Raw genomic sequence first — 16,215 nt, forward strand, 5'->3', positions numbered from 1 at the left:
GCCTCGGGGAAGTGAGGCCACTCGTGAATAACTGAATTTACGACTATGGCACTCACAAATGGCGAGACTCTGTTGTATTACATAGGACTTCCAGCTGCTCTTGAGGTCAGATATAATCTTAAACAGGTATTCACAATATGCATATCTCTGTATTTCCAAGAAAGTAGCACTAGGAACTTGTGTAGACTCTCCACCAAGAATTGCTGGTGGTAAAGAAAGCCAGCCTGCTCTGTATAAATACAGCATCTACCTACCCACACCCTCTTTCTCCAATAGTCACCAAAGACTTCATGACTTTAGACTTCCAAATATTTTAGTAACTTCATAGTTCCTAATGGGAAGAACAGCAATGTTCATCTCATCACAGCTCACCTTTTTGGATAAAGTTTATATGCTCTGGTTGAAACAAGAGCCTTGTGTTTAAATGTTCAAATTCTTGTCACAGCTCAAAAATGCTGAAGTCTCAATCTAGAACACAAAACACATCTCTCCTGGAGAGGTAGAGTGAAGCAGGGAATGAGTTTTTCCATAATCCTGATGGCAAACAGGGAGATTGACTTCTGGGACATATTTATTGCACCGAGATTGTGTTTTGGAGAACTGATCTACCCCAAAAAAATTTTGGGGTACACTAGATGGAATATTTGCTCTGAGTTTGTTACAGTACAGTAAACCCTTGAAGTGCATGATTTCAAGTTGGGTTTAACTCGCATTAACACAAGTTAAGTACAACTCAAAATCCCACTCCCCACCGACCCCACATGGTCCCAGTTCAACACCTCTCTAGGCCCGACTCACTCCCCACCCCTCAAGCGTGACCCCGGTTCAAACCCCCTCCTCCGCCTCAACCCCACCTCCATGTGCTGCGCTGGTTCAACACCTGCCCCCCTCCCCAACCCATGCAGCTCCAACTCAGCCCTGCTTCAAACCCACTCCCACCCCACTCCTTCATCCCTGCGTTCACCATCTGAGCACAACTCCAGCACCCCACTCCCACCCATGGGTCTAGCTCAACCCCCAGCCCCCTGCGTTGCTCCAGCTCAACTCCACCCCCTTCTCCCCCTCCCACGGCCCCAACCCACTGTCTGGCTTGACCCTCCCCTACTGCCTCCCAGCCCCAGGACCTACCTTTCAAAAGGAGCCCCAGGTGTTTCTGCATTCCACCAGGGAAAAAAGCTGCCCCCGACTTACGTGAAATTCAAGTTACATGAGTGTGTGGGAATGCAACCCTTGCGTAAATCAAGGCACTCATCATCAATAACCGTGGGCTGAGCACCCGTTGGTGTCTGGTGCCTCTCTCACTATTTCCTTCCACCTTTCCCTATCCAGTGCAGAGTGGCTTAGTTTCTGTAGACTAGCTTCGCACCAATCTACTATATCATCTATCCATTCTCTGTGGGGTCTGCCTCTCCTATGCGAACCATCCATTATGCCAAATACCAGGGTCTTGATTTTTTGTTCATTCGTTCATTCTGCAAATATGTCCAAATAGTTGTAGCTTCCGTTTTATAACCTTCTGCAGCAGGCTTTTTTGGGGTGTATCTTCCTATATAATTCACTGGTGACCTTCTGCATCCATCCTACTCTCAGAATCTTTCTATAACAACTCCTTTTGAACGCCAATATTCTTCTTTTCGAATCTTCCGTTATCGCCCATGTCTCACATCCGTACAACGTGCTGCTGAATACTCACGTTTTCAAGATGTTCAGCTTTGTTCTTAAGCTAATTGCTTTGCTTTTCCAGATCTTATCCATTGCCTTCAAACTTGCTTTTGCTTTCACTATTCTAGTCACTATTTCTTTTAGTCTAGATCACACATTACGTTGCTCCCCAGACGTGAGCTTCTCTACATTTTCTAGTTCAGTACCATCGACAATGATCTTCCTTCCTATTTCCTTATATCCAAATACCATTGTTTTTGTTTTATCGATGTTCATAATCAGTCCGTACCACCTCCCTTCTTCAACACCTGCACCATTTGCTAGCTTCTCCTCATCTTCCTCAATCATAAACTATATCATCCGCGAACCTCAAGTTGTTAATTCTTTTTCCGTGCAGATACCCCTTCTACCTCTTCCTTGATCTTGTCCATTGCTCTCTCCAGATGTGCAATGAAGATACTTGGCCATATTGGATCTCCTTGTCTCGTACCTCTACTTGTTTTAAAGCAACTTCAACTCCCCGCACGTTCTCACCGCTGCCTCCACCTTCTCACTGATATTCTTCAACAATTTTATCAGTCTACTATCCACTCCGTATGACCCCAACAACCGCCCAAGTCACTTTCTGATCTATACTGTCAAATGCCTTTTGAAAAATCAACAAAGTAAGTGTATACGTTCTTGTTCTTTCGTCGAGCTTTCTCCGCTATCAGTCTTAGTGCCAATATCTACTGTATGGTATTTATCTTTCCTGAACACGGCTTGCTCGTCCGCTGTATGTTCTTCTATCTGCGATCTTAATTTCTCAGTCCGTATCATCATCATCAGCACCTTACCTAGATGACTTGTTAGGGCAATCGTTCTGTAGTTCTTGCACTCCAATGTACTTCCTTTCTTGGGTATTGTCACTAGCACAGATCTTGTCCATTTCTTAGGCGCCTTCCCTTCTTTCCATGCTATATTACATAGTCAGTGTATTTCTTGAATGAAACTGCTAGAGTTTGCTACAGAGCATGAGACGGTGATCTGCAATACAAAATTCCAACAAAAGGTGTGTAGGAAGTGGACGTGGCGATCGAATGATGGGAAATCCAAGAACACGATAGATATGATGTTGATAAGAAGATGGATATCAATACAGCAGTGCTGAACTTTCCAAGGAGCGGATATAGACTCAGACTACAGTCTAGTGATTGCAAACATCAAGATAAAACTCCAGAAGAAAATGTAAGACACACCTTAAGAAAAGAAGAGACGTGGTGAGGCTATGTGAGGAAGAAACAGGGAATGCATACAGAACAGTGCTTGAAGAGAAGATTATCACCACAGAGAAAGACCAAGATAAGAGAGTCGCAGGGATAGCCATCTCTATAGAAGAGGCAATTGAGGAGACTGTTCCAGAAGAAGAAAAGATCAATACAAAGTGGATTACCCAGGAGACACTGAAGTTGGTTCAAGAGAAGAGATCATAAGAGATGTTTCTGAGATGGCAGAACACTAATATAGGATGAAATGGAATGAGGTAAGGAAAGCAGCCAGAAAGGATAAGGAGAAATGGTGAGAGGAGCAATGTGAAGAGAGAGAGAGAGATATTACAGCCAACGTAAGGCCAGGGAGGTGTATGAGACAATTAGGAATATTAATAGAAAATGGCAACCAAAGCAGATGGCGATCAAAGATGAGAACTAAGTGCTCATGAACAGGGAGAAGATTGTGAAGCCATGGACGAGATATTGGGCCGATCTGTGCAAAGCACAGGTGGACCCGAGTGTCTCAGAGAGACTGACTGAAAAATTGAAAGAGATCTCCCCCGAGCCTCAAGAGCAAGACCGATATTTTGAAGGAGGAAGTAGGAAAAAAAAGTGAAATGACTAAAGAACAACAAGAGCCCTGGAACTGATAAGATCACATGAGAGATCAGATACAGTGGAAAAATCAAGGCACTACTGTATTCTTTACTCCAAGACTCATGGCATTAATCTGCTATATACTGTCAAAATTAAAACAAATACAAAATTCCTTTTTTCATAAATGTAGCTGTTTTTATTTGAACTACTAGGTAGAATCTCACACTGTGAGAAAAATGAGACAAACACTACTCTCCTATGGGGCTGTTCTTGAGAGCTGTGCAATATGCACAATATATAAAGGACAAAGTAAGACACACGACTTGGGGAACTTAATATGAGAGTGCATCTTACTTTCATTAGGCATTTGCTCTTGTCACAACTGCAGCCATTTTATAACGTAGAAGTTTTTCCTTCCAATCCTAAGTAATGACACTCCATTCTTGAGGATATGTTGACCAAAAATAAGTACAGTTTCTGGTTTAGTTACTTGAATGTAGTTGATAGAGACTCCACCATCTGTAATTGTCCGGTACCTTAAAACAAGACAGTAATCACAAGATGAAGTTGACCACTGCTAACTCTCATTCAGATTAGAAAAAGTTACTGTATTAATTTTGGTGCAGGAGACTGTACAAGTTGGGCAGCTCATATTAAAGTAGTTAAATTTAGTCCAGGTCAACGATGACTGACTGGTATCGGTCATGTTCCAAGGAGACACATCAATCCATACCTCCGGCAAGATGCCTTAGTTGACAGCTGAAGTAAAGGGGGAAACTGACTCTCTACAGTTGTATTTATATACATATGCAATTATACATATAAAATAATAGGATCTAAATTCGTTGTTTCTATTCAAGACAGAGCTAGGCATCATTGTGGATAGTTCTCAGAAAACATCCATTCAGTGTGCAGCAGCAGTCAAAAAAGCTAACAATATTGGGATTCATTAGGAAAAGGAAAGATAGTAAGACAAAATATATTATCTGTATAAATCTAGGATATGCCCACATCTCAACACTGTATGAAGATATGGTCAGCCCATCTCAAAAAAGACACACAAACTGGAAAATGTATACTAAAGAGCAGCAAAAATGAGCAGAGGTGTGGAACACTTATATGAGAAAATATTAATAAGATTAAGATTTTTTAACTTAGAAAAGAGATGTCTACGGGGGGGAATATGATAGAGGTCTATAAATACCTAACAGATACAGAGAAAGTAAATAAGGAAGTGGTGTATACTCATAACACAAGAACTAGAGGTCACCACATGTAATTAACAGGTAGCAGATTTAAAACAAACACAAATATTTCTTCACACAACACCCAGCCTGTGGCGGTCTTTGCCAAAGAATGTTGTGAGGGCCAAGACTATAACAGAATTTAAAAAACTGAATAGTTCATGAATAAATTACTAGCCAGGATGGGCAGGAATGCAACAGCATGCTCTAATGTCCCTACCCTGTTTATCAGAGGCTGGGAATAGGTGACAGAGGATGGGTCACTTAGTAATTACCTGTTTTGTTCATTCCCTCTGAAGCACCTAGCATTGGCCACTGGTCAGAAGATAGGATACCAGACTAGAAGGGCCATTGGTCTGACCCAGTATGACTGTTCTCATGTACCTTTAACTATTCATAGCTCAATCTGTTGCACTGCACCAGCAATAAATACACTTCTTTCAATACTTAACCAATCAATTCTGTTTTCACTCTTTAGTGCATTTAGAATTGATTATGTCCTGCTGCAAAGTAAAAGACACGGACTTAGGTACTTAATGAAATACAGCGGTCAGCAACATTCTACAACTCAGATGAATACAGTATTGTGAATAATTTTAGCAGCATAGTTCTGACCAAATTACCTTCACCTTAAGTTATAAATCAAACTAGTGTGTTGTGAAACTTCTACACCTATACTTGTCTCCTGCTATGGAGTTATAGTATTGACAGGCAGATCATCCACACCTCACTACGTGATTTCTCAGATGGATGATTACTTTGTTGTTTTGATATAACAAAAGACTGGACAAAAGCAGACTTTGCTAGAAATGAGTTTCTGAAGCGCACAATTGTAGCCCATATAAGAAACAGGAATTAAAGAATACAAGTAGAACATACCCATTGGGCCCATCTTGAATGGCATTTACTTTGCGACACAAGTCAAGTACACTCATTCCAGGTTCAAACAACAATTCAGCAAATGGAGCTTCTCTGAAGAGTTCTTGTAATTCTTGGTCAGACATAGCCTCCAGTGCCTCCACATTGCTGTGATACAGTGCTTTTGTACACCTAAAAGAACAATGTTAACTGAGTTAGGATTCTTCTGTTTCCTTGAGATTTTCACCCCAAACTCAAGAGAAAGTATCTGTGTTCAGGACTGACTGAATAGTCAACCTACTGCAGAATGCATCTTTTTACCAAAGTAGCCTACCTTCCTGCCAAAAAAAAAGACTCAGTTGAACCTTTCAAACTTTGTCAGTGCTGCTCAAGAATAATAGCATCTGCAGAAGTACATGAAATGTACCTCCCTCCACCCTTTACTGTTCATGAACTATCCACACAATTTCCCTCTGCGCATGAAGAGCACTTAACCTAAATAAGCATGAAACTGGACTGATAAATTAGCCAAAAACTTCACCTTTTGGCAGATTCCAGACCTTCCTTCCCATGCACAAGCTTAGTTACTTCTGCAGCAAGTCGTTTTTGAGCTCCCCACTTTTCAGGTTCTTTAGCATGCATTTCCATTATGTGCTCAATCTCCGGAAGAGGAATGAAAGTGAATAATTTCAGGTACCTAAGAGCAGGGAGGGAATTATTTTACTTCTACACCAGCTGGTATATTAGACTTCCTTTCTCTCTGTCATGCAAACTTAATTTCCCTGTGTTAACATATTTAATTAATCCACATTGTAGACAAGTTTTTCATACTTTTTTTTTTTAATGTCTTTTTGTTCAGTTAGGACTAATGTTTGGCAATCATTTCAAATATTTCTCCAAGTGCACAAGCTTTGGAAACGCATACATCGTCTTGGTGGTATTTCCCACGCCACTTAAAACTCAAAGGATCACTTTTCTAATAATAACTTGGAATGTGTCTATCAATGTGTGTGAATAAATTAAGTGCTAATGTCAAGCATATTTATTAATCTGGTATGTCATATAATCAGTGAGTTTTCAAAAGAAGAACAGGCATGACAACAGTGGAAACATATCTTACTGGCTGTTTCTACACAGGCCACTTTCTTCGAAAGTGGCATGGTAATACATGGCCTGAAATATGCTAATGAGGTGTGGATGCAAATTCCCTGAGCCTCATTAGCATACGGTCACATGATTTGGAGTCCAGAAGACCATTCTTCCAGAATCCAAAATGCCGTTTAGACGCACGGCCCCCGGGGGAGCTTCTGGAAGGAAGTCCTTCTGGAGCCCCCTTCTTCCCAAAAATTTCTGGGAAGAAGGGGGCTCCAGAAGGACTTCCTTCCAGAAGCTCCCCCAGGGGCCGCGCTTCTACACAGCATTTTGGAGTCCGGAAGAATGGTCTTCCGGACTCCAAATCACGTGACCGTATGCTAATAAGGAGCAGGGAATTTGCATCTCTGCCCCATTAGCATATTTCAGGCCATGTATTACCATGTCACTTTCGAAGAAAGTGGCCTGTGCAGAAACGGCCACTGTGTGATCTCCTCCTGTATCTGTATAAAATACAGGCACGTTTTTAGTGAAGATAGTTTTCTGAAGAAAGTTGTGTGAAAAATTAGGTTTAAGAATTACTTGCCTTTCAATAGCACTATCTGGTTGTCTAACAAAAAACTGATACAGCTCAAATGGAGAGGTCTTATCTCTGTTTAGCCAAACTGCATTACCAGCAGACTTTCCCAATTTATCTCCAGTGGTACTGGTAATAAGAGGCACAGTGATTCCGAACACATCTTCTCCTGTCACCCTGTGGGGAAAGAATCACAGTGCATTACCACATTGCCTCGTATACTTACATGTAACTTGTACTTGGAAATACTGGTCCTTCTGAGATGTTTCTAAGCCTTTCACAAACTAATTATATTATCCTAAAAGTATTTTTAAAAATTTGTCTTGTGAACTCATTGCCACTAAACAGCTGAAGCAACAATATTGATGGAATACAAAATAAACTACTATTTTATATGTAAGGAAACACTCTTCTGTTTTTAAAAATTTAGAAGCATTATATAAACCAACTAGCAGCTAATAAAAGGTTAGGAAGGAAACTCCTCTGTAGACAAGTTATTCCATACAGGTTCTTGCAGGCTCTTCTAAAGTACCTGATTCAGAATACTCTATTAAAATCAGAAGTTGGCAATAATTTTTGACAGGGGCCTACTCTAAGAATTTGGTAAGTGGTCAGGGGCTACATTTTTCTACAAGATTAATGGAGGTGGTGTGGGGTATGGGTTTAGGAGGGAGCACTGGATAGGTGACTGGAGGTGCAGAAGTGGCTGTAGGTTCTGGTATGGAGTTTAGTTTCAGGATGGGGATGTGACTTTGGGCAGGGGTTCAGGGTCACAGGGTGTGGTGCAAAAGGGGGTGGTCACCTGGGGCAGAGGGCTGGGTACTAGATGTAAAGAACTCCTGGCTGGCAGCCCAGTGGAACCATCAGGCAGGCTCCCTGCTTGCCACTGCCCCACATGCTTCTCAAAGCAGCCAGCTGCTGGGTCCTGTCTGTGTCCCTGCACGGCCTACTCCTTGGGATAAAGGCAGCAGCTGGTCTCTGTGTCCTGCATAAGTACTGCCCCTGCAACTCCAACTGGCCAGTTTTCATCCCATGGGAAGCTGTGAGCATAGTACTAGGTCCAGGTAAGAGCAGAGACCCTCTCCCCCTCAAGGGATTGGCACCATACAGAAATGCACCCTGGCCTTAACAACAAGTCATTCTGGGGAACATGCGGGGCCAGGCCAGGCAGGGAGCCTGCCCAAAGGTTCTGCTAGGCCATTGCTCTATTTTGCATACCCTGCTTAAGATGCATACCAGATCAATTTTGATGTACAGCAGGGTCTCAACATTCTCGAGGGTTCTGTGTTCAGAACCCTCACGAACGTTGATTTTCACAAATACGGGGGAAGGGTGACCCAGAGCCCCAAGGGAAGTGGTGGCTGCCAGCGCTCCTACCCTGGGGGAAGCGGCCACTCACAAATAATTGAATTTGCTAACATTAAGTTCAGGAATCGTGAGACCCTACTGTATTAGTACAGGGATGAGCAAAGTGCAGGGGCAGAAAGGGGTGCGTGAAATTTTGTAAATGGAGGTGAAGCATGATCGGCTGCTGGGTCTCAGGCTCATATCATTAAAAACTTACATATGTTACTGTTCTAATGTATTTACATTTACATACCAGTTAAGAAGGTTTTTACATTCTACAGATTTTCTTACACATGCCACATGGGATTTTTTCACAGGAATGCATGTACTGTCTCCCAGGCACCCAAGAGCCATATATAATTGTCATAAGAGTTGGAATAAAGATTCCAGGAAGTACTACAGCTGCCATGCTCCCTCCTTTGCGGCCCCCCAGGCAGAGACCATGGACCAGATCCAGCCCCGGCTTGCATGATCTGGTCCACAAGGCTCAGAGCTCCCTACCCACCCTTGACACTGGGGAGGGGAGCCCCAAGTCTTGGGGTCCAGATCCAGGCAAGCTGCAGTCTGAATCTGGACTGCAGGCCAAAGGTTCCCCACCCTACACTAAAGAGTGAAAAAGCAAAAGACAAATTTTGAAAACTTCTTTTAAATTAAGTTTAAGCCAATATTAACTATTTGAGGCCTCATTCAATATTTCTGAATACTTGAGCTTGGCCATGCTGAACTCCATATATATTACTTGAGAATCAGTAAAAGAAAAAGTTTGACTGTTTCAGTATTTTAATATTGCCCTCATCAGAGTCATGCCTGGGGGAGTAGCATGTGGGAAGCTACAGGCCTGAGTTTAGGATAGCCCTCCTTGCTTTTAGGCGACAGGTCCCAGGCTGCTAGATTGCACAGGCACAAGATGGCACTTAGCAGGCTAGGTGCTACCATTTCTCAAGGGCTTTCAGTGCCCAACCCTACGGAAGGAAGCAGTCAGCCACACTCCTGCAGCCCATGGCACTTGCCCCATGTGGCTGTTCTGAGGCTGCCTGTCTCTCTGAGAGAAGATGAATGTCGCCATACTGGTGTAGCCCATGATGGCACCTGGCAGGCTGGGCTCTCATCTCTCCAGCAGCCATCACTGTGATGGAGGTGGCTTGTGGCCACGGTGATGCAGCCCACAGTAGCATCCATTACAGAGCTGAAGCGGGGGGCAGGCACACTAGCCTCCGTCATCTCCCATGGGCTGAGCCTCCCCCAGAGCCCCTCGTGCCACCCGGTCGCCCCCACCTCCCAATGCCCGTACTTGGTAACAAGCTCGTAGCCAGACATGATGTTGCCCATCTGGTCGGCGCCCCCGAGCTGGATGCGGCAGCCGTGGTGTTGGTGCAGGTGCAGGAAGTCGTAGGCCTGCAGGGCCGGGTACAGGAACTCGGCCAGGCTCATGCCCTCGGGGCTGCGGAGCCGGGCCTGGCAGCTCTGCCGGCTCAGCAGGGTGCCCATGCGCAGGCGTCCCCCGACCCCGCAGAGGAAGCTCACCAGGGGCTCGCGCCCCAGCCACCACGCGTTGTCCTGCAGCACCACCTCGCCCAGCCGCGCGCCGCCCGCCGCGGGCCAGAACAGCTGGCGGTGGTTGTCGAAGAGCCGCCGCAGCCCCTCGCGCAGGCCCAGCGCGTGCTCCCGCGCGCGCTCCTCCGACAGCGGCGGGCGCTCCTTGGTGCGGCCGCTCGGGTCGCCCAGGCGGGCGGTGGCCCCGCCCACCAGGGCGATGACGTTGTGCCCCGAGCGCTGGAAGTGCAGCAGGCCCATGACGGCGAGCAGGTGGCCGACGTGCAGCGAGTCGGCCGTGGGGTCGAAGCCGCAATAGACGGTCTGCGGGGGCTGGCCGAGCTCCAGCAGGGCAGGCAGCCCGTCCTCCGCGCTCTGCGCCGGGAACACCTCGTGGAACAGGCCCCGCTCGCACTGCGCCGCCAGCAGCCCCTTGGCGGCCGGAGCCCGCTGCGCGTGGTGGTGGATGCGGCGGGAGAAGCCGCCCCACAACCGCGCCCCCATCATCACGGGCACCGCCATCTTGGCTGGAAGGGACGGCGCAGGGGATGCTGGGATAGAAGCGGACTAAAGCGCGACTCCTCCCCTCATATTGGAGCCGGAATGGCTTCCGCCGCCCCGCCCTCCGGGAGCGGCGGGGCTGCGTGAGACCCGGACAGCAAGCCCCGCCCCCTGGGTCCGACTGAACCATGCCGTGGGGAGGGGCTGCGTCAGCTGGGGCTGCTTCGCCCGGGACCGCTGGTGTCCCTCAGAGGTGCTGGAGCTGCTGCCGCCACCCCCTCCGCCCGCAGTGGTTTCCCTCACCCACAGGGGTCACAGGGCTCGCCTAGAACTGCCCAGAGATCCCTCCCCAGGGGGTCGATTTAGTGGGTCTAGTTCGGACCTGCTGCCTCAACCTCTCCTCGCGCTCCGTCGCCCCCAGGGCTCCACGGGGCCTGGGCTATAGTGGGGGAAAATTGGTTTAACAGTCCTGACTCCAGCGGTGCGTCTAAACTAGCCGGCTACTTCGAAGTCGCCGGCACAACGTCGAAATAACGCGCATTACATCTAAGGCTACGTCTACACCTGCACCCAACATCGAAATAGTTTATTTCGATGTTGCGACATCGAAATAGTCTATTTCGATGAATAACGTCTACACGTCCTCCAGGGCCGGCAACGTCGATGTTCAACTTCGACGTTGCTCAGCCCAACATCGAAATAGGCGCAGCGAGGGAACGTCTACACGTCAAAGTAGCACACATCGAAATAGGGATGCCAGGCACAGCTGCAGACAGGGTCACAGGGCGGACTCAACAAGCCGCTCCCTTAAAGGGCCCCTCCCAGACACAGTTGCACTAAACAACACAAGATACACAGAGCTGACAACTGGTTGCAGACCCTGTGCCTGCAGCATAGATCCCCAGCTGCCGCAGAAGCAGCCAGAAGCTTGAACGTCGAAGTAGGGCGCTATTCCTATCTCCTCATGAGGTTAGCGACTTCGACATCTCGCCGCCTAACGTCGAAGTTGGTGCCGCTACTTCGAAGTAGCGTGCACGTGTAGACGCAGCTTAAATGTGCCGTGTGCTATTTCGACGTGGAAATCGACTTTAGGCGGCGAGACGTTGAAATTGCTATTCCTATCCGAAGATGGGAATAGCGCCCTACGTCAACATTAAACATCTAAATAGGGCGTGTGTAGATGATCCACGTCCTGCTACTTCAGAATAGTGGGGTCCTCCATGGTGGCAATCAGCTGAGAGGTTGAGATGTGCTGTCCAGCCCCTGCGGGACTCTATGATCACCAGGAGCAGCAGCCCTTAAAGCACCACACACCCGGATTTCCTGTGGCAGGAAACTGAGAGCATGCAGACAGCAGCACACACACACGCTAGCCCTGCATGCTCTCCAGAGGCCCCGAACCACCACCTAGCACCCATGGCATCCAGCCAGTCCCCAGAGCGCCCCCAGGGCTCCCCCAGAGGGGACCTAGGGCCCCCCGGCAGCCAAACGAGGGAGGGCAAAAAGCGGCAGGGCCCCTTCTGGTCACAGGCCGAGCTCCAAGACCTGCTGGGGCTCTGGGGTGAGAAGGAGGTGCTCCACATGGTGGGGAGCAAGTGACAGAACATGGAATTGTTTGCCCGACTGGCCGAGGGCCTGGCTGCCTGGGGTCACCCTGCCCGCACTGAGGATCATGTCCGCAGCAAGGTGAAGGAGTTGTGGCAGGGTTACGCCTGGGTCTGGAACTTGGCCAGCTGGTCTGGGACTGCCCCTGCCAGTTGCCCCTGTTACAGGGAGCTCAGGGCCATCCTGGGTCCCTGGGACACCTCCTCCTCCTCCCAGGCCACACTGGACACTGAAGCTGCAGAGTCCCAGCAGGCCTTGGAGCCGGAGTCCGGCCCAGAGGCCAACCCAGCACCCTGGGGTCCACCCGAGAAGCCAACCCTCAGGACGGTGGAAGAGGGGTCCAGCAGCGAGGAGGGGGTGCTCCTCATAGACCTCCTCTCCCAGAGCACCAGCCAGGTGTCCACCCACCGGGGCTCCCCCTGATGGTCAGGTACGTACCCCACAGGGCACACCAGACATGACTGGGGACCCCACATACCCCCATCAGACCCTGACCTGCAATTGTCCAGCCACAGCACGGTCCCAGGATGGCGGCATGGCCATCAGCGCCCGTCAGCACCCACACCCATGGACGGCACTGGGCCCTAACCCCGGGGGTGGGGGGACCATGCAGTGGGGACACCCAACAGGGACACCACACCCACTGACGGGGGACGGAGACCCAGGACCCAAGGAGAAGGGGGGCATGGGCCACAGGACAGGGAACAGTACTGACAGCCTTCCCCCTCCTCCGTCTCCGCAGCTACACCATCTGATGACCTCGGCAGCCAGGCACCCTCCGTGATCCCCGAGAGTCTGCCAAAGGTCAGGCACCGCCAGCGCGTGGGGACACTGCCGAGGCTAGGATGGGCACACCACTGTCGGACCCAGGGGATGGCCCCCGTGGACCCCCGGTATGGCCCCCGTGGACCCCCAGCTCCTGGCAGCTGTCCAGCGACAGGCGGAAGTGGCCGAGGAGAGGCTGCGAGGTGTCCATCTGGTGCTGGGCAGTGTGGCAGGAGTTCATGGGCATATTCTGGGACATAGCCAGGTTGCTTTGGGAGGCTGTCACCTGGCTCCCTCCCCCCGCTGCCTGCCCTCCCTGCTGCTCCACCTGATGCCCCCCTACTACCTCCTGAAACAGGATTGCTATATTAAATGTCACTGGAAACAGCTTGTAATCATGACTAGGGTGACCACATTTCCCCAGGCTGAATATAGGACACCTGGTAAAATTACTCATACTCAAGTGAGTTCCATGGCAGTCAATCAGCACTATACAGTACAAATGTTCAAATTAGCATCAAGTTGACTGAGCCTCCATTAAAAAGAAATACTGCATATGTAGAGTCTTTTTATTTACCTTCTTTTCTTTCAGGTTTGCATGGGGAGAGGTGACATACATACACTCCCGAACCCCTCTCTCACACAAAGCGTGGGGGTGACTTACTGACCTGGCCCAACCTTCTCTGCCCAATGCTCTCCAATCTGCACATCTGGCTGGATCCACAGGATGGACTCACCTCTTCTGGCACCTGGTGCAGCTTCTCAAGGAAATGTGAGGGACAGGAAGGGTCACAAACCCCGCTGTGATTTTTGTCAGGTTCCACAACAGGGCATGGCCAGCTGCAGCCTTTCAGAACTATGTAGGAAGGACCAGTTGGGAGCTGCTTCTAGCCACAGGAATGTCAGAGTGGGAGGGTAGGGATGACCAGACTGTGTGTATTGGAGAAGTTGTCTCTCCCCTCACACACACGTCCATTTTGCTCTTCTGTGGCTGGAAGCATGTTGTCCCTTCTTGCCTGCACAGTGTTGAAAGGCAGCTAACACCTCCAAGCTGCTGCTGGCCACCAACATAACCCAGCCACCTCCTATTCGCTAGCTGAGGCACATGCAGGAAGGGGTTAAGCCTGAGCATGCATTGTACAGCAGGGCTCAGAGAATCCTTCTGAAGGGTCTTCAGCAAACCTGGCCAGAGTAGTGGATCAACAGTAGCATGCCTGGGGACAGCGCAGGCCCACACGCCCTGGGGGAGGACATAGGGCAGGGTTAGTGTGTGATGAGTGTGCTACACCCTTGCCTTGAGGCAGGGGGAGCTGTGGAGTGTGTACAGTCAGGCTACGTCTACACGTGAACCCTACATCGAAGTAGCCTATTTCGATGTGGCGACATCGAAATAGGCTATTTCGATGAATAACGTCTACACGTCCTCCAGGGCCGGCAATGTCGATGTTCAACTTCGACGTTGCTCAGCCCAACATCGAAATAGGCGCAGCGAGGGAACGTCTACACGCCAAAGTAGCACACATCGAAATAAGGGTGCCAGGCACAGCTGCAGACAGGGTCACGGGGCGGACTCAACAGCAAGTCGCTCCCTTAAAGGGCCCCTCCCAGACACACTTTCATTAAACAGTGCAAGATACACAAAGCCAACAACTAGTTGCAGACCCTGTATATGCAGCATGGATCCCCAGCTGCAGCAGCAGCAGCCAGAAGCCCTGGCCTACGGGCTGCTGCACACGGTGACCACAGAGCCCCGCAAGGGCTGGAGAGAGAGTATCTCTCAACCCCCCAGCTGATGGCCGCCATGGAGGACCCCGCTATTTCGATGTTGCGGGACGCGGATCGTCTACACGTCCCTATTTCGATGTTGAACGTCGAAGTAGGGCGCTATTCCCATCCCCTCATGGGGTTAGCGACTTCGACGTCTCGCCGCCTAACGTCGATTTCAACTTCGAAATAGCGCCCAACACGTGTAGCCGTGACGGGCGCTATTTCGAAGTTGGCGCCGCTACTTCGAAATAGTGTGCACGTGTAGACACAGCCTTAGAGTGCAAACAGGCTGGAAACAGTGTCCTCCCTGCCACCATGACAGAGCTCAGCCGATGGATGGAGAAGCTTCCTCATGCCAGGGCTGTGTGGGGCTTTGCACAGCAGGGCTCTGCTCCTCCTGGCCAGTGCCGGGGGCCAGACGGTCATGAGCTTTCCCTGGCTGCCAGCCCAGCCAGAGGCAGGAAGGGGCCTGCCACCCAGAATGCTGGTAGTGATCTGAATGATCTGACCAGTAGCTGGTTCTCTGCACAGTGCTGCTGGGAGTGGGGCAAACCCCCTGCCCCAGGGGATATGTAGGAGGTGAACAGTTGCTGCAGGCAGAGGGAAAGCATGAAAAGAGCTGATGGGTGGGCAGCAGAGCTGACACATAATTGGCCACCACCAGCCTGCACCCACCAACCACTGCAGCGAATAGCCAGAGTTGGCTGGAAAGAGGACCAAGGATGAAGTGGGGGAAGGGGGCTACTGGCCAAGAGGAGGTACCACTCCAGGGACTGCACTGGGGGGACCAGTAGGGAGAGTGGCTGAGCCCACACTCCATATCTATGCCAGAACACCAAGCCTTGAACGCTCAGCATCAATTTCTAGACTCCCGCCCACACACTCACCTTAGCGGGTGACCAGGTGGTGATCAAGGATCCAGCCAGCAGCAGGACCCACCCGTAGTGATGGGGAAGGAGAAACACAAAATAACAGACAAGTGGCCCATTAGCAAAAAGAGTAGTGCCATCTTCAGACAGGCTTAAATACAGGACTGCCCCTTTAAAAACATCGTCACCCTGATCATGACAAACAAATGAACTGAAAGTAGGATTTCAGTTTCATTTCTGCTTTTAAAAAGACATTTAAATGTCCGTGGAGCACACGCGCTTGGTAATAAAGAAACAGGTAAGAAAAACACACATTTACTCTGTGATTGTAAGTGGCTTTTTAATTGGGTGTTTAGCAGGCACAAGGTAAAATGTCTTTTAGTCACCGATACGAAACAATTCCTGAAAGGAGAAGCAGAAAATGGAAAGGACACACCAAAATGATGGTGCAGAATTTTAATATATGTAAAATATTTGTCCATTGTGTCCCTACTGTTTTGTGAGATGCTTAAATATTGATGTTAATGTTCTTTTACCAAATAATTAGC

General features: G+C 49.1%; 1 protein-coding gene across 1 annotated transcript; it reads right to left on the reverse strand.

The window, feature by feature from the left end:
* Positions 1 to 3,789: 3,789 nt before the first annotated feature.
* YARS2 (tyrosyl-tRNA synthetase 2) lies at positions 3,790 to 10,695 on the reverse strand. Its single transcript, XM_074983793.1, has 5 exons — positions 9,919 to 10,695; positions 7,290 to 7,457; positions 6,153 to 6,308; positions 5,633 to 5,803; positions 3,790 to 4,045 (listed from the first exon to the last, which is right to left on the reverse strand). The coding sequence occupies exons 1-5, from the start codon at positions 10,680 to 10,682 to the stop codon at positions 3,886 to 3,888; spliced, it is 1,419 nt and encodes a 472-aa protein (XP_074839894.1). The 5' UTR covers positions 10,683 to 10,695; the 3' UTR covers positions 3,790 to 3,885.
* Between the last annotated feature and the right edge of the window lie 5,520 nt (positions 10,696 to 16,215).

Source organism: Carettochelys insculpta, chromosome 1 (assembly GCF_033958435.1).
Source record: "Carettochelys insculpta isolate YL-2023 chromosome 1, ASM3395843v1, whole genome shotgun sequence".
In the NCBI taxonomy this organism is placed as follows: Eukaryota; Metazoa; Chordata; order Testudines; family Carettochelyidae; genus Carettochelys; species Carettochelys insculpta.